Source organism: Salmo salar, chromosome 05, assembly GCF_965601325.2.
Source record: "Salmo salar chromosome 05, fSalSal1, whole genome shotgun sequence".
Classification (NCBI taxonomy): domain Eukaryota; kingdom Metazoa; phylum Chordata; class Actinopteri; order Salmoniformes; family Salmonidae; genus Salmo; species Salmo salar.
In genome coordinates this window covers 94,800,001-94,824,000 of record NC_138295.1, presented here as the reverse complement: position 1 = coordinate 94,824,000, position 24,000 = coordinate 94,800,001, and the positions used below count along the sequence as shown (strand labels likewise).

At 45.1% G+C, this 24,000-nt stretch overlaps 1 protein-coding gene across 1 annotated transcript in view; it reads left to right on the top strand.

The window, feature by feature from the left end:
* Positions 1-24,000, top strand: part of LOC106606155 (CUB and sushi domain-containing protein 3) — a 540,034-nt gene that overhangs the window by 372,525 nt on the left and 143,509 nt on the right. Inside the window, exons 45-48 of the mRNA XM_082975995.1 lie at positions 7,403-7,548; positions 11,225-11,305; positions 13,403-13,516; positions 20,325-20,513. Coding sequence (XP_082832121.1) covers positions 7,403-7,548; positions 11,225-11,305; positions 13,403-13,516; positions 20,325-20,513 — 530 coding nt within the window. The remainder of the gene's footprint in view (positions 1-7,402; positions 7,549-11,224; positions 11,306-13,402; positions 13,517-20,324; positions 20,514-24,000) is intronic.

Sequence of the window (24,000 nt, the reverse complement as noted above, 5' to 3'; positions counted from 1 at the left end):
ACAGACATTAAAACATTTAATACAGAAGGAAACAGACCTTAAAACATTTAATACAGAAGGAAACAGACATTAAAACATTTAATACAGAAGGAAACAGACCTTAAAACATTTAATACAGAAGGAAACAGACCTTAAAACATTTAATACAGAAGGAAACAGACCTTAAAACATTTAATACAGAGACAGAAGGAAACAGAGATTAAAACATTTAATAGAGAAGGAAACAGAGATTTAAACATTTAATACAGAAGGAAACAGACCTTTAAACATTTAATACAGAGACAGAAGGAAACAGACCTTAAAACATTTAATACAGAAGGAAACAGACCTTAAAACATTTAATACAGAAGGAAACAGACCTTTAAACATTTAATACAGAGACAGAAGGAAACAGACATTAAAACATTTAATACAGAGACAGAAGGAAACAGACATTAAAACATTTAATACAGAAGGAAACAGACCTTAAAACATTTAATACAGAAGGAAACAGACCTTAAAACATTTAATACAGAAGGAAACAGACCTTAAAACATTTAATACAGAAGGAAACAGACCTTTAAACATTTAATACAGAGACAGAAGGAAACAGACCTTTAAACATTTAATACAGAGACAGAAGGAAACAGACCTTTAAACATTTAATACAGAGACAGAAGGAAACAGACCTTTAAACATTTAATACAGAGACAGAAGGAAACAGACCTTTAAACATTTAATACAGAAGGAAACAGACCTTTAAACATTTAATACAGAAGGAAACAGAGATTTAAAACATTTAATACAGAGACAGAAGGAAACAGAGATTTAAACATTTGATACAGAGACAGAAGGAAACAGACATTAATGTATCTTTGCTATCCTCTCCCTACTCCCACACACTGAACACACAATGTATTTTCTGAGTAAAGGGCACTAGGGCCAAGTAACACGTACTCTATGACAGTAAAGGAAGTATTTCCAGCTGGAAAAAAATACAGATATAGCTACTTGAACAACATTTAACAAAGCAGTTAACCGTCAATTCCATCAGTTTTGCTGAGGTATTGTTGGGCTACATTTGCTAGCACTAACTTGCATTTGTAGGTGTTTTTAAAAAGCAAAACATTACAATATAATTTTAGAATCATCAACAAATTGGAGGCCAAATGGAATGTGGAATGTATCAAGGGATGTGTTGTTTCTCCTCCGTTTGATTCCACAACAGTAGAGTCGTAGTACAGCTCAGCTCCACCGTACGCAGTCACACCCCCCATCACACAGCCCCGCAGGGGGAATCCAACCCCAGGCCTCTCTCTCTCTCTCTCTGTCTCTCTCTCTCTGTCTCTGTCTCTGTCTCTCTCTCTCTCTCTCTCTCCGCTCCCATGGGGACACTTTGAGCTCTGCCTCGGGCTTACAGTCAGAACAAGGCATCTGCAAGAGGCATCCACTTTAGAAAAACACTTCTGTTGGACTCAGGAGACATGCCAAAAACATTTCTGTTGGACTCAGGAGACATGCCAAAAACATTTCTGTTGGACTCAGGAGACATGCCAAAAACATTTCTGTTGGACTCAGGAGACATGACAAAAACATTTCTGTTGGACTCAGGAGACATGCCAAAAACACTTCTGTTGCACTCAATAGACATGACAAAAACACTTCTGTTGGACTCAATAGACATGAGTAGGTTGCCCTTTTGGATCCATCAGTCAGGAAAACAGATGTATTTCTGCACTCATGATGTTGGCATTAGTGGTAATGTGTTTTCTCTGTATAGCAGAGCAGACTACAGCGGCTGAAGGCTTCCGCAAAAAGGTTCACCCATAATGACAACCCTATTAAGGAGAGGTCCGGAGGGAAATTGCTTATCATTGAAAATCATTAGTACTGGCTGTGACTGTTGTTGACCTTATTTAGCTGCGCTTTACGTATCATAAACTTCTCCTCAGGTTCTCTGGATACTCTGGCTGGGTTGAATCCCCCCACCTAAATCTCTGTAGCTAGTACAGCACTTAGCTAGCTAGGACCCTGGAAGACCCAGGCCACTCATAGAACAGCAACGTGCTTCTTCTTCATTCTTCTTCCTGTATTTTGTGTATTTTCTTTCTTTATATGTCTGTATGTGTTGGGGTGATTTGTTCCCCAGAAAGCTTTGTAAGCTTTCGTGGCACTTAACTAGCCACGAACCCTCGATGATCTAAAACCCCAGACTACACTGGTTCACAACAGTAAACTGCTTTATTTTTGTTGTTCCCTTCAGGCACAGAAGATTGATGGTCAAACGGTCAAAGATTTAACAGTTGTTATTCTCTCCTTGCTGATTGGCTGGTCATTATCAAGAGAAATAGAGTGCTAAGTTTAGCTACCAAGTTTTAGGAAAACGTACCGAATGGTACCCTGCTCCCTATAAAGTGTACTACGTTTGACCATGGCCCATAATGGACTATGTAGAGGATAGGGTGGCATTTAGGATGCAGGATAACTCCCACTCACCCCTGGTTGTTTAGGATGCAGGATAACTCCCACTCACCCCTGGTTGTTTAGGATGCAGGATAACTCCCACTCACCCCTGGTTGTTTAGGATGCAGGATAACTCACCCCTGGTTGTTTGGGATGCAGGATAACTCCCACTCACCCCTGGTTGTTTAGGATGCAGGATAACTCACCCCTGGTTGTTTAGGATGCAGGATAACTCCCACTCACCCCTGGTTGTTTAGGATGCAGGATAACTCCCACTCACCCCTGGTTGTTTGGGATGCAGGATAACTCCCACTCACCCCTGGTTGTTTAGGATGCAGGATGACTCACCCCTGGTTGTTTAGGATGCAGGATAACTCACCCCTGGTTGTTTAGGATGCAGGATAACTCCCACTCACCCCTGGTTGTTTAGGATGCAGGATAACTCCCACTCACCCCTGGTTGTTTAGGATGCAGGATAACTCCCACTCACCCCTGGTTGTTTAGGATGCAGGATAACTCCCACTCACCCCTGGTTGTTTAGGATGCAGGATAACTCACCCCTGGTTGTTTAGGATGCAGGATGACTCACCCCTGGTTGTTTAGGATGCAGGATAACTCACCCCTGGTTGTTTAGGATGCAGGATAACTCCCACTCACCCCTGGTTGTTTAGGATGCAGGATAACTCCCACTCACCCCTGGTTGTTTGGGATGCAGGATAACTCCCACTCACCCCTGGTTGTTTAGGATGCAGGATAACTCCCACTCACCCCTGGTTGTTTGGGATGCAGGATAACTCCCACTCACCCCTGGTTGTTTAGGATGCAGGATAACTCCCACTCACCCCTGGTTGTTTAGGATGCAGGATAACTCCCACTCACCCTGGTTGTTTAGGATGCAGGACAACTCACCCCTGGTTGTTTAGGATGCAGGATAACTCACCCCTGGTTGTTTAGGATGCAGGATAACTCACCCCTGGTTGTTTGGGATGCAGGATAACTCCCACTCACCCCTGGTTGTTTGGGATGCAGGATAACTCCCACTCACCCCTGGTTGTTTAGGATGCAGGATAACTCCCACTCACCCCTGGTTGTTGCTCATCGCTACAGGGCCACAGACATGGACCACTCTCACAATATCAAAGGGCTTCATGTGGCAAATTTTGTCTACTTCACGCTTAGAAGATTTACAGTCAAACAATTTTTACAATGACTCTCTCTCTGCTGTGGGACCAGGCTGTCCAGACTAATGACTCTCTCTCTGCTGTGGGACCAGGCTGTCCAGACTAATGACTCTCTCTCTGCTGTGGGACCAGGCTGTCCAGACTAATGACTCTCTCTCTGCTGTGGGACCAGGCTGTCCAGACTAATGACTCTCTCTCTGCTGTGGGACCAGGCTGTCTAGACTAATGACTCTCTCTCTCTCTGCTGTGGGACCAGGCTGTCCAGACTAATGACTCTCTCTCTGCTGTGGGACCAGGCTGTCCAGACTAATGACTCTCTCTCTCTCTCTGCTGTGGGACCAGGCTGTCCAGACTAATGACTCTCTCTCTCTCTCTGCTGTGGGACCAGGCTGTCCAGACTAATGACTCTCTCTCTGCTGTGGGACCAGGCTGTCCAGACTAATGACTCTCTCTCTGCTGTGGGACCAGGCTGTCCAGACTAATGACTCTCTCTCTGCTGTGGGACCAGGCTGTCCAGACTAATGACTCTCTCTCTGCTGTGGGACCAGGCTGTCTAGACTAATGACTCTCTCTCTGCTGTGGGACCAGGCTGTCCAGACTAATGACTCTCTCTCTCTCTGCTGTGGGACCAGGCTGTCCAGACTAATGACTCTCTCTCTGCTGTGGGACCAGGCTGTCCAGACTAATGACTCTCTCTCTGCTGTGGGACCAGGCTGTCCAGACTAATGACTCTCTCTCTGCTGTGGGACCAGGCTGTCCAGACTAATGACTCTCTCTCTGCTGTGGGACCAGGCTGTCCAGACTAATGACTCTCTCTCTGCTGTGGGACCAGGCTGTCCAGACTAATGACTCTCTCTCTCTCTGCTGTGGGACCAGGCTGTCCAGACTAATGACTCTCTCTCTGCTGTGGGACCAGGCTGTCCAGACTAATGACTCTCTCTCTGCTGTTGGACCAGGCTGTCCAGACTAATGACTCTCTCTCTCTCTCTGCTGTGGGACCAGGCTGTCCAGACTAATGACTCTCTCTCTGCTGTGGGACCAGGCTGTCCAGACTAATGACTCTCTCTCTGCTGTGGGACCAGGCTGTCCAGACTAATGACTCTCTCTCTGCTGTGGGACCAGGCTGTCCAGACTAATGACTCTCTCTCTGCTGTGGGACCAGGCTGTCCAGACTAATGACTCTCTCTCTCTCTCTGCTGTGGGACCAGGCTGTCCAGACTAATGACTCTCTCTCTGCTGTGGGACCAGGCTGTCTAGACTAATGACTCTCTCTCTGCTGTGGGACCAGGCTGTCCAGACTAATGACTCTCTCTCTGCTGTGGGACCAGGCTGTCCAGACTAATGACTCTCTCTCTGCTGTGGGACCAGGCTGTCCAGACTAATGACTCTCTCTCTGCTGTGGGACCAGGCTGTCCAGACTAATGACTCTCTCTCTGCTGTGGGACCAGGCTGTCCAGACTAATGACTCTCTCTCTGCTGTGGGACCAGGCTGTCTAGACTAATGACTCTCTCTCTGCTGTGGGACCAGGCTGTCCAGACTAATGACTCTCTCTCTGCTGTGGGACCAGGCTGTCCAGACTAATGACTCTCTCTCTCTCTGCTGTGGGACCAGGCTGTCCAGACTAATGACTCTCTCTCTGCTGTGGGACCAGGCTGTCCAGACTAATGACTCTCTCTCTGCTGTGGGACCAGGCTGTCTAGACTAATGACTCTCTCTCTGCTGTGGGACCAGGCTGTCCAGACTAATGACTCTCTCTCTGCTGTGGGACCAGGCTGTCCAGACTAATGACTCTCTCTCTCTCTCTGCTGTGGGACCAGGCTGTCCAGACTAATGACTCTCTCTCTCTCTCTGCTGTGGGACCAGGCTGTCCAGACTAATGACTCTCTCTCTGCTGTGGGACCAGGCTGTCCAGACTAATGACTCTCTCTCTGCTGTGGGACCAGGCTGTCCAGACTAATGACTCTCTCTCTGCTGTGGGACCAGGCTGTCCAGACTAATGACTCTCTCTCTCTCTGCTGTGGGACCAGGCTGTCCAGACTAATGACTCTCTCTCTGCTGTGGGACCAGGCTGTCCAGACTAATGACTCTCTCTCTGCTGTGGGACCAGGCTGTCCAGACTAATGACTCTCTCTCTGCTGTGGGACCAGGCTGTCTAGACTAATGACTCTCTCTCTGCTGTGGGACCAGGCTGTCCAGATTAATGACTCTCTCTCTGCTGTGGGACCAGGCTGTCCAGACTAATGACTCTCTCTCTGCTGTGGGACCAGGCTGTCCAGACTAATGACTCTCTCTCTGCTGTGGGACCAGGCTGTCCAGACTAATGACTCTCTCTCTGCTGTGGGACCAGGCTGTCCAGACTAATGACTCTCTCTCTGCTGTGGGACCAGGCTGTCCAGACTAATGACTCTCTCTCTCTCTGCTGTGGGACCAGGCTGTCCAGACTAATGACTCTCTCTCTGCTGTGGGACCAGGCTGTCCAGACTAATGACTCTCTCTCTGCTGTGGGACCAGGCTGTCCAGACTAATGACTCTCTCTCTGCTGTGGGACCAGGCTGTCCAGACTAATGACTCTCTCTCTGCTGTGGGACCAGGCTGTCCAGACTAATGACTCTCTCTCTGCTGTGGGACCAGGCTGTCCAGACTAATGACTCTCTCTCTGCTGTGGGACCAGGCTGTCTAGGCTAATGACTCTCTCTCTCTCTCTCTGCTGTGGGACCAGGCTGCCCAGACTAATGACTCTCTCTCTCTCTGCTGTGGGACCAGGCTGTCCAGACTAATGACTCTCTCTCTCTCTGCTGTGGGACCAGGCTGTCCAGACTAATGACTCTCTCTCTCTCTGCTGTGGGACCAGGCTGTCCAGACTAATGACTCTCTCTCTGCTGTGGGACCAGGCTGTCCAGACTAATGACTCTCTCTCTGCTGTGGGACCAGGCTGTCCAGACTAATGACTCTCTCTCTGCTGTGGGACCAGGCTGTCCAGACTAATGACTCTCTCTCTGCTGTGGGACCAGGCTGTCCAGACTAATGACTCTCTCTCTGCTGTGGGACCAGGCTGTCCAGACTAATGACTCTCTCTCTGCTGTGGGACCAGGCTGTCCAGACTAATGACTCTCTGTCTGCTGTGGGACCAGGCTGTCCAGACTAATGACTCTCTCTCTGCTGTGGGACCAGGCTGTCCAGACTAATGACTCTCTCTCTGCTGTGGGACCAGGCTGTCTAGACTAATGACTCTCTCTCTGCTGTGGGACCAGGCTGTCCAGACTAATGACTCTCTCTCTGCTGTGGGACCAGGCTGTCCAGACTAATGACTCTCTCTCTGCTGTGGGACCAGGCTGTCCAGACTAATGACTCTCTCTCTGCTGTGGGACCAGGCTGTCCAGACTAATGACTCTCTCTCTGCTGTGGGACCAGGCTGTCCAGACTAATGACTCTCTCTCTCTCTCTGCTGTGGGACCAGGCTGTCCAGACTAATGACTCTCTCTCTGCTGTGGGACCAGGCTGTCCAGACTAATGACTCTCTCTCTGCTGTGGGACCAGGCTGTCCAGACTAATGACTCTCTCTCTCTCTCTGCTGTGGGACCAGGCTGTCCAGACTAATGACTCTCTCTCTGCTGTGGGACCAGGCTGTCCAGACTAATGACTCTCTCTCTGCTGTGGGACCAGGCTGTCTAGACTAATGACTCTCTCTCTGCTGTGGGACCAGGCTGTCCAGACTAATTAACTACAAAGCTTTGGGGAAACTAACTCACCGCTGATTGGTTATCGTCTCTCCCTACAGGGACGGCCCTGACCAAGGCTCTCCTCAGATTGGTCAGTTCAGTGGGAACACGCCCCAGAAAGCGGTCTATACCACAGCCAATCATGTCCTCATCAAGTTCCACAGTGATTTCAGCACTAGCGGGTTCTTTGTACTTAGTTACCATGGTGAGTATTGCCCTTTTAAAGTTTCTACTTAGTTACCATGGTGAGTAGTGCCCTTTTAAAGTTTCTACTTAGTTACCATGGTGAGTAGTGCCCTTTTAAAGTTTCTACTTAGTTACCATGGTGAGTGTTCCCTGTTAAAGAGAGTGCTTCAGCTGTAATGACTATGATTCAAATGGACCAGTATATTAAATAGAACCCTAGACTGGACGTTGGTAAAATAATGAACTTACAGTCTTTATGAATGTACAGTCTTTATGAATTTACAATCTTTATGAACTTACAGTCTTTATGAACTTACAATCTTTATGAACTTACAGTCTTTATGAATTTACAGTCTTTATGAACTTACAATCTTTATGAACTTACAGTCTTTATGAATTTACAGTCTTTATGAACTTACAGTCTTTATGAACTTACAGTCTTTATGAATTTGCAGTCTTTATGAACTTACAATCTTTATGAACTTACAGTCTTTATGAACTTACAGTCTTTATGAATTTGCAGTCTTTATGAACTTACAATCTTTATGAACATAGTCTTTATGAATTTACAGTCTTTATGAACTTACAATCTTTATGAATTTACAATCTTTATGAATTTACAATCTTTATGAACTTACAGTCTTTATGAATTTACAGTCTTTATGAATTTACAATCTTTATGAATTTACAGTCTTTATGAACTTACAGTCTTTATGAATTTACAGTCTTTATGAATTTACAGTCTTTATGAACTTACAATCTTTATGAATTTACAGTCTTTATGAATTTACAATCTTTATGAACTTACAGTCTTTATGAACTTACAATCTTTATGAACTTACAGTCTTTATGAATTTACAGTCTTTATGAACTTACAGTCTTTATGAACTTACAGTCTTTATGAATTTACAGTCTTTATGAACTTACAATCTTTATGAACTTACCAGTCTTTATGAACTTACAGTCTTTATGAATTTGCAGTCTTTATGAACTTACAATCTTTATGAACATAGTCTTTATGAATTTGCAGTCTTTATGAAATTACAGTCTTTATGAACTTACAGCCTTCATGAACAACCCAGAGGGATCTCAATTGGTCTTTCCTTGATTCCTCTCCTCGCCTCCTTCTCAACCATAATGGAAGGTCCATCCTCTCAGATCTTCTTCTCTGTGTTTTGAGAAGGCGGTAAGGAGGAGAGTGGTTGAAAGGAATAGAGGGAAGCTGAATTAAGCCAAAGAATATCTTGGGCTGCCGAGTGACGCAGCTGTCTAAGGCGCTGCATCTCAGCAGTCCCTGGTTCGAATCCAGGCCGCATCACATCTGGCCGTGATTAGGAGTCCCATAGGGCTGTGCACAATTGGCCTAGTGTCGTCCGGGTTTGGCCGTCATTGTAAATAAGACTTTGTTTTTAACTGACTTGCCTAGTTCATTAAATACTGTAGGAAACACACGAGTCCAGATGAGGCTGATGTATTGATTTCTGTTGTCACCACCTTTATTTATCTGGTTGTATTTCAGTCCATTCTGCTTTCTAGCACCTTGTTGTTCTTATTGTCAGGATTTATACTGATAAAAACCAGGATATCAACAGTCATCTATTCAAATGTTCATTCAAAATGTTCATTTGTTCGTCTTACCACAGTTTGAATTGTCATGCCGTTTTTAATGATCGTGGTGGAGGTTCATAAGCATGATAGCTGGACGTTCTATAGATTTACAGGCTTAGAGGTTTGATCAGCTGACAGGATGCAGGAGGTCTGATTACAGTTTGATGAGTTGACAGGATGCAGGAGGTGTGATTACAGTTTGATGAGTTGACAGGATGCAGGAGGTGTGATTACAGTTTGATGAACTGACAGGATGCAGGAGGTGTGATTACAGTTTGATGAACTGACAGGATGCAGGAGGTCTGATTACAGTTTGATGAGTTGACAGGATGCAGGAGGTGTGATTACAGTTTGATGAGCTGACAGGATGCAGGAGGTATGATTACAGTTTGATGAGCTGACAGGATGCAGAAGGTGTGATTACAGTTTGATGAACTGACAGGATGCAGGAGGTGTGATTACAGTTCGATGAACTGACAGGATGCAGGAGGTGTGATTACAGTTTGATGAACTGACAGGATGAAGGAGGTGTGATTACAGTTTGATGAACTGACAGGATGCAGGAGGTGTGATTACAGTTTGATGAGTTGACAGGATGCAGAAGGTGTGATTACAGTTTGATGAGTTGACAGGATGAAGGAGGTGTGATTACAGTTTGATGAACTGACAGGATGCAGGATGTGTGATTACAGTTTGATGAGCTGATAGGATGCAGGAGGTGTGATTACAGTTTGATGAACTGACAGGATGCAGGAGGTGTGATTACAGTTTGATGAACTGACAGGATGCAGGAGGTGTGATTACAGTTTGATGAGTTGACAGGATGCAGGAGGTGTGATTACAGTTTGATGAGCTGACAGGATGCAGGAGGTATGATTACAGTTTGATGAGCTGACAGGATGCAGAAGGTGTGATTACAGTTTGATGAACTGACAGGATGCAGGAGGTGTGATTACAGTTCGATGAACTGACAGGATGCAGGAGGTGTGATTACAGTTTGATGAACTGACAGGATGAAGGAGGTGTGATTACAGTTTGATGAACTGACAGGATGCAGGAGGTGTGATTACAGTTTGATGAGTTGACAGGATGCAGAAGGTGTGATTACAGTTTGATGAGTTGACAGGATGAAGGAGGTGTGATTACAGTTTGATGAACTGACAGGATGCAGGATGTGTGATTACAGTTTGATGAGCTGACAGGATGAAGGAGGTGTGATTACAGTTAAATGAACTGACAGGATGCAGGAGGTCTGATTACAGTTTGATGAACTGACAGGATGCAGGAGGTCTGATTACAGTTTGATGAACTGACAGGATGCAGGAGGTGTGATTACAGTTCGATGAACTGACAGGATGCAGGAGGTGTGATTACAGTTTGATGAACTGACAGGATGAAGGAGGTGTGATTACAGTTTGATGAACTGACAGGATGAAGGAGGTGTGATTACAGTTTGATGAACTGACAGGATGCAGGAGGTGTGATTACAGTTTGATGAGTTGACAGGATGCAGGAGGTGTGATTACAGTTTGATGAGTTGACAGGATGAAGGAGGTGTGATTACAGTTTGATGAACTGACAGGATGAAGGAGGTGTGATTACAGTTTGATGAACTGACAGGATGCAGGAGGTGTGATTACAGTTTGATGAGTTGACAGGATGCAGGAGGTGTGATTACAGTTTGATGAACTGACAGAATGCAGGAGGAGGTGTGATTACAGTTTGATGAGCTGACAGGATGCAGGAGGTGTGATTACAGTTTGATGAACTGACAGGATGCAGGAAGTGTGATTACAGTTTGATGAACTGACAGGATGCAGGAGGTATGATTACAGTTTGATGAGCTGACAGGATGAAGGTGGTGATGAGCTGACAGGATGCAGGAGGTGTGATTACAGTTTGATGAACTGACAGAATGCAGGAGGAGTGATTACAGTTTGATGAACTGACAGGATGAAGGAGGTGTGATTACAGTTCGATGAACTGACAGGATGAAGGAGGTGTGATTACAGCAAACAGTCGAACACTTGTGTTGATATGTAAGTTAATGTTTACCTTCTATTGTTGTTGTTTATCTCCCTTCACAGCATACCAACTGAGAGTGTGTCAGTCTCCTCCAGCTGTTGCCAACGCAGAAATCCTCACAGAACATGACGAGTTTGAAATAGGTCTGTCCCATTATTACATGTATTTGTTTGGTTGTTTGGTTGCTGGGGGTTGCTGGTTATTTCTCTGTAATCATTCATTGATTCATATCAAGGTGGCGCAGTGCAAGCTGTGTTGCTACAGCAGCTGGTTCAATACCCGTGCCGGCCCCTGACTGGGACACCCATGAGATGGTTTTTGTTTTCTCTCCCTCTAAAAACAGAAATAAATCATTCTAAATAACAGACTGGCTTTATTTACAAATTAGTAACAATGTCTCACCCCCATGTTCAAGAATGGCCTTTTCTTCGCTCATTTTACGTTATTTGAAAACAAGATTCAAAAGGCACTCGCACATCTGAGCAATCTTGTTACAGGTGCATGGCAACAGTTGAAACAGGATGAATGAAAAAAGGAAACCGCCTCTAAATGTAATTATTGGCGGAGAGTCAAGTCATTGAAAAATATATTTGTAGATATACTGTAGGCCTACCATAGGCGGAATGAGTATTGGTTAGACTAGAATTAGAGTGTGGAAATGTTATGCCCCTTAGATATTAATTTACAATCCTCCAATCCTCTTATTCTGTAGCCTACTCCCGACCGTCATGTTGTACAGCGCCATATTTTACATTCCATCCTATCGGATGTTTTTTTTTCATTTTTCTCTGAATAGAAACACCATAATATTAATCAAATGAATTAAGTCAAATTTCTTAAAATCAATCCCATGTGCTCTGTTATCACAAAAAATGTTTTCAATTCTCTAGTAATGCCAGTATGGCAGACTATCAAATGCTTCTCAAAGTTGCCCCCTGGTGGTCAAACTAGCACTAACTTGCATTAACGTAAAAAAAAATGGCTGACAATTAAATAACGTGCCACAGAATGCTGCAGCAGCCTGCAAGGTGTGCCGCAGTATGACACAACTTTTAAAGGAGGAACCACTGTATGTTCCAAAACATCCATCTTGTATGCAACAAGGCAATAAAGTAATACAGCAAAAAACACATCAAAGGAACACATTTTTGGGGTCTAAATGCAAATCTAACACAACACATCTCTGAGTAACTCCCTCCTTATTTTCAAGCATGGTGGTGGCTGCATCATGGTACAGTATGGGTATGCTTGACATCGGCAAATACTGGGGAGTTTTTCAGGAGAGAAAATGGAGCTAAGCACAGGCAAACCCCTAGAGGAAACTCCGGGCCATCCATCTAACTATATTTTAGTTATTTTATTTGTATTAATCTTTTTTTTGTTAAATACCAAAAAATCTTCCATTTTTAAATGACATACTATTTTGTGTAGATTGTTGACCCCCAAAAATTACAATTAAATCAATGTTAATCCCACTTTGTAACAAAATAAAATGTGAAGAAATCCAAGCTCTCTGAATACTTTTGCAAGGCCCTGTACCTTCCAAGTGATGAACTAACATCAAGATACAATGATATGGTTGTTTCAAAGGTACCCCAGCTCTTCATCAGAGTCCATGTTGATAACCCCAGCTCTTCATCAGAGTCCATGTTGATAACCCCAGCTCTTCATCAGAGTCCATGTTGATAACCCCAGCTCTTCATCAGAGTCCATGTTGATAACCCCAGCTCTTCATCAGAGTCCATGTTGATAACCCCAGCTCTTCATCAGAGTCCATGTTGATAACCCCAGCTCTTCATCAGAGTCCATGTTGATAACCCCAGCTCTTCATCAGAGTGTCCATGTTGATAACCCCAGCTCTTCATCAGAGTGTCCATGTTGATAATACCTTGACGGCTACAGTATTGTCTTTAGACATGGGTTCAAATAGTATTTGATTTATTTCAAATACTTTAGCTGTGCTTGGTTGAGCTGGCCTGGCATCTGATTATATCAAGCCAGGTCTGATAGTGATGTATCAAGCCAGGTCTAATAGTGTTATATCAAGACAGGTCTGATAGTGTTATATCAAGACAGGTCTGGTAGTGTTCAGTGATGTCTATGCCTCCTATCTGAAAGAGTGTTTGTGTGTGTGTGTGTGTGTGTGTGTGTGTGTGTGTGTGTGTGTGTGTGTGTGTGTGTGTGTGTGTGTGTGTGTGTGTGTGTGTGTGTGTGTGTGTGTGTGTGTGTGGTTCCTCCAGGGGACATCATCCGGTACCAGTGCCTGCCAGGGTTCACCCTGCTGGGCTCGGAGATCCTGACGTGCAGGCTGGGGGAGAGGCTCCAGATGGACGGCCCTCCACCTCTTTGTCAAGGTTAGCATCGGCTGCATCTGTAACGGCATCCTATCCCCAATGTAGTACACTGCCTTTTGACCAGGGGTCATAGATAGACCAGGTCATTTAGTGTTGGCAGATCTAGAGAGGGAATATGATGCCATAGTGAGTACAGACACATTGTCCTGGGCTATAAAGCACAGAGAGTTCACAGTATGGATGTATGTTTGACCTCTCATTTAATTTAATTCTTGTTTGTTGATATCCGCTGAACACGTTTCTGTATCGAGTCGGGAAATATTGAGCTCCCTGTTGTTGGCGTAATCTATCTTCGTTTTTTGTAACCTGTTTTAACCTGTTTTAACCTGTTTTAACCTGTTTTAACCTGTCGTATTTCTACATTCTGTTCTTCGATATCAGCTTAAAATGTTTTCCTGCTCTTTTTTGCCTGAACATTTCACATTTGTTGGCAAAGTTAACCTTTTCTTGTGTTCTATTACCTTCGGTCTTAAAAAAGGCCTGAAGAAAGCTAGCTGTTGTCAGAATAACAATATGTTACAAAGTGTTGTCATTATTTCAGACGTGCCACCCTCCAGTACTGAGAAAGGAGCTGATATATACAGTAACCATCATTTACCATCAGAAGTTATCTGTCTCCAGTCCTGAGGAAGGAGATGATATATACAGTAACCATCATTTACCATCAGAAGTTATCTGTCTCCAGTCCTGAGGAAGGAGATGATATATACAGTAACCATCATTTACCATCAGAAGTTATCTGTCTCCAGTCCTGAGGAAGGAGATGATATATACAGTAACCATCATTTACCATCAGAAGTTATCTGTCTCCAGTCCTGAGAAAGGACCTGATATATACAGTAACCATCATTTACCATCAGAAGTTATCTGTCTCCAGTCCTGAGGAAGGAGATGATATATACAGTAACCATCATTTACCATCAGAAGTTATCTGTCTCCAGTCCTGAGGAAGGAGATGATATATACAGTAACCATCATTTACCATCAGAAGTTATCTGTCTCCAGTCCTGAGGAAAGAGATGATATATACAGTAACCATCATTTACCATCAGAAGTTATCTGTCTCCAGTCCTGAGAAAGGACCTGATATATACAGTAACCATCATTTACCATCAGAAGTTATCTGTCTCCAGTCCTGAGAAAGGACCTGATATATACAGTAACCATCATTTACCATCAGAAGTTATCTGTCTCCAGTCCTGAGGAAGGAGATGATATATACAGTAACCATCATTTACCATCAGAAGTTATCTGTCTCCAGTCCTGAGGAAGGTGCTGATATATACAGTAACCATCATTTACCATCAGAAGTTATCTGTCTCCAGTCCTGAGGAAGGTGCTGATATATACAGTAACCATCATTTACCATCAGAAGTTATCTGTCTCCACTGAGAAAGGAGATGATATATACAGTAACCATCATTTACCATCAGAAGTTATCTGTCTCCACTGAGAAAGGAGATGATATATACAGTAACCATCATTTACCATCAGAAGTTATCTGTCTCCAGTCCTGAGGAAGGAGATGATATATACAGTAACCATCATTTACCATCAGAAGTTATCTGTCTCCAGTCCTGAGAAAGGACCTGATATATACAGTAACCATCATTTACCATCAGAAGTTATCTGTCTCCAGTCCTGAGGAAGGTGCTGATATATACAGTAACCATCATTTACCATCAGAAGTTATCTGTCTCCAGTCCTGAGGAAGGAGATGATATATACAGTAACCATCATTTACCATCAGAAGTTATCTGTCTCCAGTCCTGAGGAAGGAGATGATATATACAGTAACCATCATTTACCATCAGAAGTTATCTGTCTCCAGTCCTGAGGAAGGTGCTGATATATACAGTAACCATCATTTACCATCAGAAGTTATCTGTCTCCAGTCCTGAGGAAGGTGCTGATATATACAGTAACCATCATTTACCATCAGAAGTTATCTGTCTCCAGTCCTGAGGAAGGAGATGATATATACAGTAACCATCATTTACCATCAGAAGTTATCTGTCTCCAGTCCTGAGGAAGGTGCTGATATATACAGTAACCATCATTTACCATCAGAAGTTATCTGTCTCCAGTCCTGAGGAAGGAGATGATATATACAGTAACCATCATTTACCATCAGAAGTTATCTGTCTCCAGTCCTGAGGAAGGAGATGATATATACAGTAACCATCATTTACCATCAGAAGTTATCTGTCTCCAGTCCTGAGGAAGGAGATGATATATACAGTAACCATCATTTACCATCAGAAGTTATCTGTCTCCAGTCCTGAGGAAGGTGCTGATATATACAGTAACCATCATTTACCATCAGAAGTTATCTGTCTCCAGTCCTGAGGAAGGTGCTGATATATACAGTAACCATCATTTACCATCAGAAGTTATCTGTCTCCAGTCCTGAGGAAGGAGATGATATATACAGTAACCATCATTTACCATCAGAAGTTATCTGTCTCCAGTCCTGAGGAAGGTGCTGATATATACAGTAACCATCATTTACCATCAGAAGTTATCTGTCTCCAGTCCTGAGGAAGGTGCTGATATATACAGTAACCATCATTTACCATCAGAAGTTATCTGTCTCCAGTCCTGAGGAAGGTGCTGATATATACAGTAACCATCATTTACCATCAGAAGTTATCTGTCTCCAGTCCTGAGGAAGGAGATGATATATACAGTAACCATCATTTACCATCAGAAGTTATCTGTCTCCAGTCCTGAGGAAGGTGCTGATATATACAGTAACCATCATTTACCATCAGAAGTTATCTGTCTCCAGTCCTGAAGAAGGAGATGATATATACAGTAACCATCATTTACCATCAGAAGTTATCTGTCTCCAGTCCTGAGGAAGGTGCTGATATATACAGTAACCATCATTTACCATCAGAAGTTATCTGTCTCCAGTCCTGAGGAAGGTGCTGATATATACAGTAACCATCATTTACCATCAGAAGTTATCTGTCTCCAGTCCTGAGGAAGGTGCTGATATATACAGTAACCATCATTTACCATCAGAAGTTATCTGTCTCCAGTCCTGAGGAAGGTGCTGATATATACAGTAACCATCATTTACCATCAGAAGTTATCTGTCTCCAGTCCTGAGGAAGGTGCTGATATATACAGTAACCATCATTTACCATCAGAAGTTATCTGTCTCCAGTCCTGAGGAAGGTGCTGATATATACAGTAACCATCATTTACCATCAGAAGTTATCTGTCTCCAGTCCTGAGGAAGGTGCTGATATATACAGTAACCATCATTTACCATCAGAAGTTATCTGTCTCCAGTCCTGAGGAAGGTGCTGATATATAAACAGCTGTCTTCCATTGGGGATTATTATTATTTTATAGTGCTACCAAGGGACAAAGCTAGTACAGTGACCCAGTACTCTGTTCCCTGAGGCCCTGTTCCCGTCTCACACTAAATGGGGTTTTTCATTGCACATTATTATTACACTGTAATTTCCAGTCACAGTCAGTCACACCCACAGTCACAGTCACAGCAACAGTCACAGCAACAGTCACAGCCACAGTCACACCCACAGTCACACTCACAGTCACAGCAACAGTTACAGCCACAGTCACACCCACAGTCACAGTCACAGCAACAGTTACAGCCACAGTCACACCCACAGTCACAGTCACAACCACAGTCACAGCAACAGCCACAATCACAGCAACAGCCACAACCACAGTCACAGCAACAGCCACAGTCACAGCCACAGTCACAGCCACAGTCACAGCCACAGTCACAGTCACAACCACAGTCACAGCAACAGCCACAGTCACAGCAACAGCCACAGTCACAACCACAGTCACAGTCACAACCACAGTCACAGTCACAACCACAGTCACAGCAACAGCCACAGTCACAACCACAGTCACAACCACAGTCACAGCAACAGCCACAGTCACACCCACAGTCACTCCCACTGTCACAGCCACAGTCACAGCCACAGCCACAGTCACCGTCACAGCCACAGCCACAGTCACAGCAACAGCCACAACCACAGTCACAGTCACAGCAACAGCCACAGTCACAGCAACAGCCACAGTCACAGCAACAGTCCCAGCCACAGTCACAGTCACAGCAACAGCCACAGTCACAGCAACAGCCACAGTCACAGCCACAGTCCCAGCCACAGTCCCAGCCAGTCCCAGCCACAGTCACAGCCACAGTCACAGCCACAGTCACAGCCACAGTCACAGCCACAGTCCCAGCCACAGCCCCAGTCACAGCCACAGTCCCAGCCACAGTCCCAGCCACAGTCCCAGCCACAGTCCCAGCCACAGCCACAGCCACAGTCCCAGCCACAGTCCCAGCCACAGTCCCAGCCACAGTCCCAGCCACAGTCACAGCCACAGCCACAGCCACAGCCACAGTCACACCCACAGTCACAGCCATAGTCACAGCCCCAGCCCCATCCACAGCCCCATCCACAGCCCCATCCACAGCCCCATCCACAGCCCCAGCCCCAGCCCCATCCACAGCCCCATCCACAGCGACAGCCCCATCCACAGCCCCCTCCACAGCCCCAGTCCCAGTCACAGCCCCACAGTCACAGCCCCACAGTCACAGCCCCACAGTCACAGCCCCACAGTCACAGCCCCATCCACAGCCCCACAGTCACAGCCCCAGTCACAGTCACAGCCCCATCCACAGCCCCATCCACATCCACAGCCCCATCCACAGCCCCATCGTCAGCCCCATCCACAGCCCTATCCACAGCCACAGCCCCATCCACAGCCCCATCCACAGCCCCAGCCCCATCCACAGCCCCATCCACAGCCCCAGCCCCATCCACAGCCCCAGCGACAGCCCCATCCACAGCCCCCTCCACAGCCCCAGTCCCAGTCACAGCCCCACAGTCACAGCCCCACAGTCACAGCCCCACAGTCACAGCCCCATCCACAGCCCCACAGTCACAGCCCCAGTCACAGCCCCAGCCCCATCCACAGTCCCAGCCACAGCCACAGCCACAGCCACAGTCACAGCCACAGTCCCAGCCACAGTCCCAGCCACAGTCCCAGCCACAGCCACAGCCACAGTCCCAGCCACAGTCCCAGCCACAGTCCCAGCCACAGTCCCAGCCACAGTCCCAGCCACAGTCCCAGCCACAGTCACAGCCACAGTCACAGCCACAGTCACACCCACAGTCACAGCCATAGTCACAGCCATAGTCACAGCCCCATCCACAGCCCCATCCACAGCCCCATCCACAGCCCCAGCCCCAGCCCCATCCACAGCCCCATCCACAGCGACAGCCCCATCCACAGCCCCCTCCACAGCCCCAGTCCCAGTCACAGCCCCACAGTCACAGCCCCACAGTCACAGCCCCACAGTCACAGCCCCATCCACAGCCCCACAGTCACAGCCCCAGTCACAGTCACAGCCCCATCCACAGCCCCATCCACATCCACAGCCCCATCCACAGCCCCATCGTCAGCCCCATCCACAGCCCTATCCACAGCCACAGCCCCATCCACAGCCCCATCCACAGCCCCAGCCCCATCCACAGCCCCATCCACAGCCCCAGCCCCATCCACAGCCCCAGCGACAGCCCCATCCACAGCCCCCTCCACAGCCCCAGTCCCAGTCACAGCCCCACAGTCACAGCCCCACAGTCACAGCCCCACAGTCACAGCCCCATCCACAGCCCCACAGTCACAGCCCCAGTCACAGCCCCAGCCCCATCCACAGCCCCATCCACATCCACAGCCCCATCCACAGCCCTATCCACAGCCACAGCCCCATCCACAGCCCCATCCACAGCCCCAGCCCCAGCCCCATCCACAGCCCCATCCACAGCCCCAGCCCCATCCACAGCCCCAGCCACAGCCCCATCCACAGCCCCAGCCTCATCCACAGCCCCAGCCACAGCCCCATCCACAGCCCCAGCCACAGCCCCATCCACAGCCCCAGCCCCATCCACAGCCCCAGCCTCATCCACAGCCCCATCCACAGCCCCATCCACAGCCACAGCCCCATCCACAGCCCCATCCACAGCCCATCCACAGCCCCATCCACAGCCCATCCACAGCCCCATCCACAGCCCCAGCCACAGCCCCATCCACAGCCCCAGCCACAGCCCCATCCACAGCCCCATCCACAGCCCCAGCCACAGCCCCATCCACAGCCCATCCACAGCCCCATCCACAGCCCCATCCACAGCCCCATCCACAGCCCCATCCACAGCCCCAGCCACAGCCCCATCCACAGCCCATCCACAGCCCCATCCACAGCCCATCCACAGCCCCATCCACAGCCCCATCCACAGCCCCATCCACAGCCCCAGCCACAGCCCCATCCACAGCCCCAGCCACAGCCCCATCCACAGCCCCATCCACAGCCCCAGTCACAGTCACAGTGGACAGATTGCTTTATTTTTCTCTTTCTGCTTTCTTCCCTCCATTTTTTCTTTTACCTCTGTCCTTTCTTTCCTTTCACTTCACTCTGTCCTCTCACTTCAATCTGTCATTTCACTTCACTCTGTCCTCTTTGTCCTTTCACTCCCTCTCCCTCTCTCTCCCCTCTCTCTCCTCTCTTCCTTCTCCTCTCTTCCCTACCTCCTCTCTTCCCTACCTCCTCTCTTCCCTCTCCCTCTCTCTCTCCATTTCCTCTTTTACCTCTGTCCTCTCCTTTCTCCTCAAAATGTCCTCATCCTCCTCTCTTCCCTCTCCCTCTCTCTCCTCTCTTCCCTCTCCCTATCTTTCCTCTCTTCCTTCTCTCTCTCTCTCTCTCTCTCTCTCTCCTTTCTTTCCTCTCCTTTTATCCATCTCTTTCCACCCACAGTACAATGTCCTGCTAACGAGGTCCGCTTCGACTCTACGGGGGTGATCCTGAGTCCTGGCTACCCAGACAGTTACCACAACCTCCAGACGTGTTCCTGGCTCATCAACGTAGAGAAGGGCTACAACATCACCCTCCACTTCCAGCTCTTCCAGACAGAGAAGGAGTTTGACATCCTGGAGATATTTGACGGTGGGACATTTATCAACATTGCTTAGTATCGCAGTTAATCCTCTCTCTTCACATCTCTCATCTCCGGATAACTTGTAAAAATGACCATAGATTGTATCTGTCATGTAAAAAGCTTTGGATAACGAATCCCTCAGCCATTAATTGTACGTTTTTAAACTCAGACCTTACTCCAAGCACCCTTCCAAGCACCCTTCCAAGCACCCTTCCAAGCACCCTTCCATACACCCTTCCGAGCACCCTTGTACTAATCCTAAATGCCAGATTACTTTACCTAAGTAAACTATCACTTTCAACCAGGGGGCGGAACTTTCACTGTGGATGGAGGTGGGGGGTGGGGGGGGACATGCCCCCCCCCCCCCATTCAGAAATTTGTCCCTCCAAGTTTTATCATTGAAACAAAACAAGGCAACAGTTTGCTTTAGGACCATGCGGATGCTTCTGATAGGTTGTTTGGAGTGTTTATCCAACAAAAAATGTAATAACAAATAATGATAATAATAATACAGTTATGTCCCCCCCACTTCTAAAACCAAAGTTGCACCTCTGCTTACAACAAATGTTCCCTCTAATTGTTTGGAGCACTGAGCAAATTTTAGGTCTTGTGAGTGGAAACTTGAAAGTTGTGAGAATGTTTCACATGGACAATTTCACATGGAAATAGCTTTTGATTTCTATAATATAGCCTACAGTAGCCTACATGTGGTGTTCAGTGCAGGCCTACACTGCATGAGACTTTTAAAACGTTTTTACATTATGAAGGACATTAATGAATGATTTTATGTAATGGTCTGTAAGACCATGGGCCAAATAGGTGAATGTAAATTGCATTGTATTGTATGATGCAAGTAACCACTTTAAAAAAATAAAAGTTATTATTATTACCATACAGGGAATTAGACAATGTAGGCTACACCTCTGACTATTGGTTTATTTGCACATTCAAGCCTGTCTCAAAATACAAAACTGTCCCTTTAATTTTTACTTGACTGGCTTTTCAAAGACAGCTTGTAATGTAGCCTAGACGTTTTGCGCTCTTGTAGGAAGCAGTAACTCCCCATTGTTAACCTATACTTCTCTATAACTGGGCTGACATCTCGCTAAATAACAAAGAATATCAACATACGGGCCACACGCGGCTCTGCGCTCTGATCTGAAAAGCGCAGACACTCGCGGGTGATTGAAAGACCTCTCGCCAATCAATATACTTCTACTCCGTTGCTGTCTGGCTCTGCCTACAACAAAATCACAGACTCAATCTTGCAAAAGTTAGATTTGTTTTGTTGCATTGAAAATGGGCTGATATAATGCTGTTTCAATCAAAGAAAAAAACGTTGATCTACAGTATATAGTAGAAACTAATTGGGCGAACTCAGTGAAGTTGGATCTCTGTGCAGCCTGCCTTTGCTTCTGCTCATCAGTCCTGCAGGAGGTGCACCGCCGGGCAAGCGCGAAGTTTAAAGGGAACATTACTTACAAAGATTGTAAAATTGAGTCAACCCTACTTTTATTGAGGTCTAAGTCATAGCAATCTGGCTATTTGCTAGTGTAATTGATTACTTAAAGATGAATAAACCCAGCCACTGCAAGGTCGAACGAATCCAACGAATCATGCTTTGAATTCCAAAAGAGGAGTTAGCCAAGGCCCCACCAGCCAACAAGTGTGGTTATACTGTATGTTATACACTACATGTTATATAGTATATGATATACACTACATGATATACACTACATGTTATACAGGATATGATATATAGTACATGATATACACTACATGTTATACAGGATATGATATATAGTACATGATATACACTACATGTTATACACTACATGTTATACAGTATATGATATATAGTACATGATATACACTACATGTTATACAGTATATGTTATATAGTACATGATATACACTACATGTTATACACTACATGATATACACTACATGTTATACAGGATATGATATATAGTACATGATATACACTACATGTTATACAGGATATGATATATAGTACATGATATACACTACATGTTATACACTACATGTTATACAGTATATGATATATAGTACATGATATACACTACATGTTATACAGTATATGTTATATAGTACATGATATACACTACATGTTATACACTACATGATATACACTACATGTTATACACTACATGTTATACAGTACATGTTATACACTACATGTTATACAGTACATGTTATATAGTACATGATATACACTACATGTTATACACTACATGTTATACAGTATATGATATATAGTACATGATATACACTACATGTTATACACTACATGTTATACAGTATATGATATATAGTACATGATATACACTACATGTTATACACTACATGATATACACTACATGTTATACAGTACATGTTATATAGTACATGATATACACTACATGTTATACACTACATGTTATACAGTATATGTTATATAGTACATGATATACACTACATGTTATACAGTATATGTTATATAGTACATGATATACACTACATGTTATACAGTATATGTTATATAGTACATGATATACACTACATGTTATACAGTATATGTTATATAGTACATGATATACACTACATGATATACACTACATGTTATACACTACATGATATACACTACATGTTATACACTACATGATATACACTACATGTTATACAGTATATGTTATACACTACATGATATAGACTACATGATATACACTACATGATATACACTACATATTATACACTACATGTTATACACTACATGTTATACAGTACATGTTTTTACAGTACATGTTATACAGTACATGTTTTTACAGTATATGTTATATAGTATATGTTATATTGTACATGTTTTTACAGTATATATTATACAGTACATGTTTTTACAGTATATGTTATATAGTACATGTTATACAGTGCATGTTATACAGTGCATGTTATACAGTATATGTTATACAGTACATGTTATGCAGTATATGTATACAGTACATGTTATGCAGTATATGTTATATAACACTCTTGGAGGGAATGTTCCACCTATTAACTATCCAACCTCTAATGATGTCACACCGTGTGTTTTCTGTGTTTGTGGAGCCAGAAAATTCACCTGAAACACCATTATTTTATACACTCAATTCTCTTCCCTCTGCCTTTGTCTCTGTCTCTCTGTGTCTTGGTCCTAACATGTCTCTGTCCTAACAGGTCCTAACATCTCTCTGTCCTAACAGGTCCTAACATCTCTCTGTGTCTCTGTCCTAACAGGTCCTAACATCTCTCTGTCCTAACAGGTCCTAACGTCTCTCTGTGTCTCTGTCCTAACAGGTCCTAACATCTCTCTGTGTCTCTGTCCTAACAGGTCCTAACATCTCTCTGTCCTAACAGGTCCTAACATCTCTCTGTGTCTCTGTCCTAACAGGTCCTAACATCTCTCTGTGTCTCTGTCCTAACAGGTCCTAACATCTCTCTGTCCTAACAGGTCCTAAC